Source organism: Lepus europaeus, chromosome 3 (assembly GCF_033115175.1).
Source record: "Lepus europaeus isolate LE1 chromosome 3, mLepTim1.pri, whole genome shotgun sequence".
Lineage (NCBI taxonomy): Eukaryota > Metazoa > Chordata > Mammalia > Lagomorpha > Leporidae > Lepus > Lepus europaeus.
The window spans coordinates 33,898,044-33,904,163 of record NC_084829.1 but is presented as its reverse complement, the minus strand read 5'-3'; the positions used below and the strand labels follow the sequence as shown (position 1 = coordinate 33,904,163).

The 6,120-nt window shown below is 48.8% G+C and overlaps 1 protein-coding gene across 2 annotated transcripts; it reads left to right on the top strand.

Annotated features, from left to right (window-relative positions):
* On the top strand, positions 1-4,586 carry LOC133756830 (HLA class II histocompatibility antigen, DO beta chain). Of its 2 annotated transcripts, XR_009865542.1 has the most exons (7): positions 1-134; positions 1,769-2,038; positions 2,890-3,171; positions 3,608-3,718; positions 3,969-4,003; positions 4,179-4,239; positions 4,403-4,586. XR_009865542.1 is itself a non-coding variant. In XM_062187426.1 (6 exons), the coding sequence occupies exons 1-6, from the start codon at positions 47-49 to the stop codon at positions 4,185-4,187; spliced, it is 795 nt and encodes a 264-aa protein (XP_062043410.1). In that variant the 5' UTR covers positions 1-46; the 3' UTR covers positions 4,188-4,586. The 2 variants fall into 2 exon arrangements, 1 of the variants encoding a protein (XP_062043410.1); XM_062187426.1 differs by having other exon boundaries at positions 4,179-4,586.
* Positions 4,587-6,120: the final 1,534 nt, after the last annotated feature.

Genomic DNA, 6,120 nt, shown 5'->3' with positions numbered 1-6,120 from the left:
ACAAGTTGATGATTTTGCTATCTTATTTTATTTTTTTCTCTCCAGAATGGATTCCACGTGGGTCCCCTGGGTGGTGGCTCTGCTGGTGAATCTGATCAGGCTGGGTTACTCCATGACTCAAGGAGACTCTCCAGGTAAGAGCAGCCTTTCGTTCAGGGTGTGCATGCTACAGTTGTCCTGGGGAGGGATGACTTTTCCTATAGATTCAGGTCATAGACTGGACTGGAAGTGGCTTCTGGTTTCAAGGTGCAGAGCTCACCCCGCTGACAGTGCTGAAGAGTACCCCTTCCCTCCTTTCCACCCATGCTGGACTGCTGGGAGAAGGGACACAGATTCAAGGGGTAGGGAGGCAGGGAGGAGGAAAACGCTTAGCCTTGTTTAGATTCCTTATTGTATCAGTGTCAGCCATGGGAGCAGTAAAAGCTGATGCAATGTGAGAGTGGCTGCCACTCTTCAACCAAGAGTTTATTCTGGTGATTATGACTGTCTCTCTATTTATCTAAAGGCAGTGTTTGTGGACACCTGAAATTGGAAGGTGATTTTTTCCATCATTTATTAAAATCTTGCTTTTTACATAGAATTGTAGTGCAGTTTAAAGTACGAGTGCGGGTTGTCATTTGTTATTTTTCTGGCTGAGGAAACTGGCAATGCAAACGTGAAACAATCTGAGACCATGAAAGCACATATCTATAAGCAGAAAACAGGATGCAATGTGCTAAGAACAGAATGCGCTTTGCATATAGGAGTTTTGTTAAAAACGAAACAGGAACAAACCTACGGGGAGGGGATCATCCTTCTTAGAGAACAGAAACCACTCCAAGTTTATAAAGTGTCCATTAAACAGAACACCTGGAAGAAAATCAGATTTTAAGTGTTGATGGAAAATTCAGATTTTCCCCCTGAATCAGACTGTAAAGGGAAGTGGAGAAGTATGTAAATGGGAGGAACAGGAGGTTGGGCTCTCCCCTGAGACCGGCTTCTGAGAGGGAGGGAGGGAGGGAGGGAGAGAGAGAAAGAGAGAGAGAGAGGGAGAGGGAGAGAGAGGGAGAGAAGGAGAAGGGGAGAGAGGGAGAGAGGGAGAGGGGGAGAGAGGGAGAGGAGGAGAGGGGGAGGGAGGGAGAGAGGGAGAGGGGGAGGGAGAGAGGGACATGAGCATGGTTGTGGGGGTCATCCTATGGCTTACCTGGGTATCTCTTGGAAGAAGCTCTGAACTTAGAGGTGAAAGTAAATTTACAACTCAAGCTAGCTAGCAATTGTCCTTCCAGTCATTCCTGACTACCTATGTGATTATCTGTGATTATCTCGGCTTGAATTTCCTTTCACTGCTGTTGTTTTCAAGTGCATAGTTAATCCTACCCAGTGAGTTCGCAGCACATTCGGTCATTGCCCACAACAGCACTCTCTCCTTTCTTCCTCTGTCTCCCTTCTCGCTCCCTCCTCTCCAAAGAGATCCACCCCAAATGTATCTGGGATGTCTTTAAGTATGAGGGTGGCTTTTAGAAACATATCATTGTTTAAAGTTTATACACAGGCAACACATTTCGTGTGTTCTACCTATGCAGTTTTAAGAACCTAATGATACTTTCCACCCGACCCTCCCTCCCTTCCTCTCCTGGGTTGCATCACCTTCTGTCTCTTTTCTCAGCACTGTGCTTTTGAGCACTCTGAGGTCAAAGGTCTTCCTCTGAAATCCCTGTGGTCTGACATAATTCATCAGGCAAGGAATTGTCCAGCTGGGGGCTGGTTCACGGTTCTTTTCATTTTCCAGAAGATTTTGTGATTCAGGCAAAGGCTGACTGCTACTTCACCAACGGGACAGAGCAGGTGCGGTTTGTGGTCAGGTTTATCTTTAATTTGGAGGAGTACGCACACTTTGACAGCGACGTGGGGATGTTTGTGGCGCTGACGGAGCTGGGGCAGCCTGATGCCGAGACGTGGAACAATCGGCCCGACATCCTGGAGAGGAACAGAGCGTCTGTGGATTTGCTCTGTAGACGCAACTACAGGCTGGGGGCTCCCTTCACTGTGGGGAGAAAAGGTGAGGTGCACGGTGAGGGTCTGGTGTGGTTCAGGAACCTGCCCCCTGAGAACCTGGCCAGCTGGCTTCTTCCTTGTGAATGGCAATTTTCTGCTTCAAGATCAATGGGTTTGTGCAGGCAGGGGAGTCTGTGAGGATGACCTGCCCCCAAGGGTGTCTCACCCAGCTTCCTCACTGGTCAGGTCACTGTGGTCCTGGTCTCAGATCCCCAGAGCCCTCAGGGACTTTGAAGATAGCATAGTCTCAGACAGGAGCAGCTATCATGGGAGCACCTGATGACGTCTAAATCCTTTTTGAGGACATCAATATCTCCCATCTCGGAGCCTTGGGCACTGAGATTTTCCTATGTTCCCAGTTTTCTTTTTCTTCTTTCTTTCTTACTTTTTCTTTTTTTTAAGATTTATTTATTTATTTGAAAGTCAGAGTTACACAGAGGGAGACGGAGAGGCAGAGAGAGAGAGAGAGAGAGAGAGAGAGAGAGAGAGAGAGAGGTCTTCCACCTGCTGGTTCACTGCCCAAATGGCTGCGATGGCTGGAGCTGGGCTGATCTGAAGCCAGGAGCAAGGAGCTTTTTCTGGGTCTTCCACGCAAGTGCAGGGGCCCAAACACTTGGGCCATCTTCCATTGCATTCTCAGGCCATAGCAGAGAGCTGGATCGGAAGTGGAGCATCTGGGACTCAAACTGGAGCCCATATGGGATGCCGGCACTGCAGGCAGTGGCTTTACCTGCTATGCCACAGTGCCGGCCCCTCCTAGTTTCCATTTGTGTGATCTGGGAGAGAAATCCAGGGTAGTAACAGTCCCGAAAGAAGCCCTATCCTCATGGCATCTCATTTTCTGTCCCTTCCCAGTGCCACCAGAGGTGACAGTGTACCCAGAGAAGACCCCGGTCCTGCGACAGCACAACTTGCTGCTCTGCTCTGTGACGGGCTTCTATCCGGGGGACATCAGAGTCAGGTGGCTGCGGAATGGGCAGGAGGAGAGAGCCGGGATCATGTCCACAGGCCTTATCAGAAACGGAGACTGGACCTTTCAGACCACAGAGATGCTGGAAATGACTCCCGAGCTTGGAGATGTCTACACTTGTCTCGTGGATCACCCCAGCCTGCTGAGCCCTGTTTCTGTGGAGTGGAGTAAGAATTAGTTGCTTGTGCACTCTGGGCTCAAGGCAGGGTCATATGAGCTACTGTTGGGCCCTGTCACCTCTCTATTGATCTTGGTCACAGGGTGACTTCTTCTGGAGCCCTTGGGTTAGGCTGGGAGGCAACATGGCAGACTCCCATCCTCTCATCTTCTCAGACAAGGAGGGCTCATCACGTTGTTACTTGCTTCCCTGGGAGCGAGTCTCCTCTCGCTGGTCTTAGTGTTAGGGGGCATGCTTATTGGCTATTCAAACCAGTGACACATGGGGAGCAACTCCAGTGGTGCAAGCGTTGGCCTCGAGAACCATTTCTAAGTTTATTTCTTCTCTAAATAGCTCTAGATTTCGTATCCAGTGCAGGCTCTGGGATTTCGTAAGATGCACAACATATTGGGAGCGTCTGCTAACTAAAGACCTCTTTCCCACAGGGCCTCAGTCTGAATATTCTTGGGCAAAGATGCTAAGTGGAGTTGCAGGCTTCCTGCTTGGGCTGATCTTCCTTCTGGCGGGAACCATCACTCACATCAGGGCTTGGAAAGGTAATGACCTCTGACCTCTGAGAGAACCCCGCCACCTGCCTTGGGACTTCCCCAATTTCCCACTTCCCTTAAGCATCAAGGAGTTGAGACACAGGTGGCTGGCTGTTCCTCTTAAGGGTCCCTAGGGTAGGTTTTCCTAAAGCCAGCAGTATCCTGGGCTGAGTGTGGCCGTCCCTCGTCCCCGAGGACAAGCACAACATTTAGTCCTAATTAGGGCATTCCACCCTTCTCTCTGCTCTGTGTTTTCTAGGATATGTGAAGACACGGCTCTCTGCTGCTGCTGAGGTACTGTCTCCCGTTCTTTGTCTTTGGGTGTCAAATTACTCTCTCATTCTTTGGTCAGAGGGAGAAGCCATGGGGGTGCTGGAGGGCTAGAGTGGCCCTGGTGGGCGGGGTTGTGTCTTGAGCTCCCGGAGAGTGGGCGGGTGGTCTCACAGGACCTTTCTCACTGCTCCCTCAGGTCTCTTAGTGCTGTTTTCCCACCGCAGCCGCACTAAGGTGTTCTTCCACCACAGCCTGAAGTGAGTGGCTCCGGGCCTGAGGCTACACAAAGGACCGTTGTGAAGCCAATGTTCTTGGAGTGACTCTTCTCTGTGCTCCCTGGACAAGTTCTGAACTGATTGTAGAGTTTTGTGGCCTGAGATCATGCATCCCCTCCCCACCACCCTTCTTCCTTCTGCTCAGGTATTCCGTTAGCCTCACCCACAAGGACACTCCCCAGAAACCCTTCCAGGAAGACAGAGCTCCTTCCAAACCCACACTGCCTGCTTCCTTGTGGTCCAGCCTAACCCTGTAAGTCATGACCCCCGATGTCTTCCAGCTGCATTCTCCTCAGCTTTCAGAAGACACGTGCTCAGTCGCTGTTTTTCCACTCTATTTTTCATCAAAGTATTTTATTGTAAAATAAAACAGAGATATGGGCAGTATGTGCAATCTGATGAATTGTTTATGGAAAAACCCCTTTAATCACCGCTCTGGTCAAGAAACAGAATTTTGAGGTGGGTGTTATGGCACAATGGGTTAAGGCTGCATCCCATAGCAGAGTGCCTACTTTGAGTCCTGGCTCCTCCATGCCTCTATTTTTAACTTTTTGGGAAACTTTCAGACTGTTTCCCATAATGGCTGTATTAATTCATACTCCCACCAACAGTGTATAGAGATTTCCTCTTCTCCAGATCCTTGCAAGCACCTGTGGACTTTTTTCTTTTTTATAATGGCACAGGTATGAGGGGATACCTGTGGTTTGAATAAACCATAAATTAAAAAAATTATAAATTGTATAAGTTTAGGCCGGCGCCGTGGCTCAATAGGCTAATCCTCTGCCTGCAGTGCCTGCACTCTGGTTTCTAGTCCCGGTTGGGGCGCCGGTTCTGTCCCGGTTGCTCCTCTTCCAGTTCAGCTCTCTGCTGTGGCCCGGGAGTGCAGTGGAGGATGGCCCAAGTGCTTGGGCCCTGCACCCACATGGGAGACCAGGAGGAAGCACCTGGCTCCTGGCTTTGGAGCTGTGCAGTGCGCCAGCAGTAGCAACCATTTGGAGGGTGAACGGAAGGAAGACCTTTCTCTCTCTCTCTCTCTCTCACTGTCTAACTCTGCCTGTCAAAAAAAAAATTGTATAAGTTTAAAAAGTTCTTTGTTTTAAAACTTAAACAATTTATAATGGGAAAAATTAAAATTATTTAAATGTATGTATTTAAAATGCATACATATTTAAAAATAAATCTCTTCTATATAATATCTGCATCTCCTTCCTTTTCATACCGGTTACTCTGGTTTTCAAGGAAATGGGGACAGACACAATAGACTGTCACTTGTTTTCCAAATTAACATACACAGCAGTTAAGGATATCAGCATTTATATCAGAACACTAAGATGATTACTGAACACAGCTAGAATGTCTTTTGTCTTTGATCCCCCCAGTATTCACTAATTTTACCGGTTATACCATATCTAAAGTCGCGGGTTACATGCTTTACAGAGAAGGCTCCCTCTCGTCCTGGTCTCTGTTCTGTGAGTGACAGTTCTTACTCGGCACCATTCCCACGTCAGTGTCGCCACGGGCAGTGGTTCTCAAGATACTGTACTCCCACGGCCCCTGGGGGTCCCTGGAACTCCTCCAAGTGACCAGTGAGGTCAAAACTGTTTCTGTAATAGTAGCAAGATGTGGTTGAACTTTTCACTGACATTTGCACTGGGAGTACGGAATCTGTGGTGTGAAATGGTGGTGACTTAGCACCTATGAAGGAGTGACACCCAACCGTGCAGGGGGTCATTGTAGCCCTCCCTGCCCTGCACGCACAGTAACAATCCCAGCCTCGATGAATGGCCTCATGAATCATTAGTTTTACTAAATCTCCAACCTCAGGTACCCTTTGTTTTACTAGACAGTGTGACAAAACCGGCC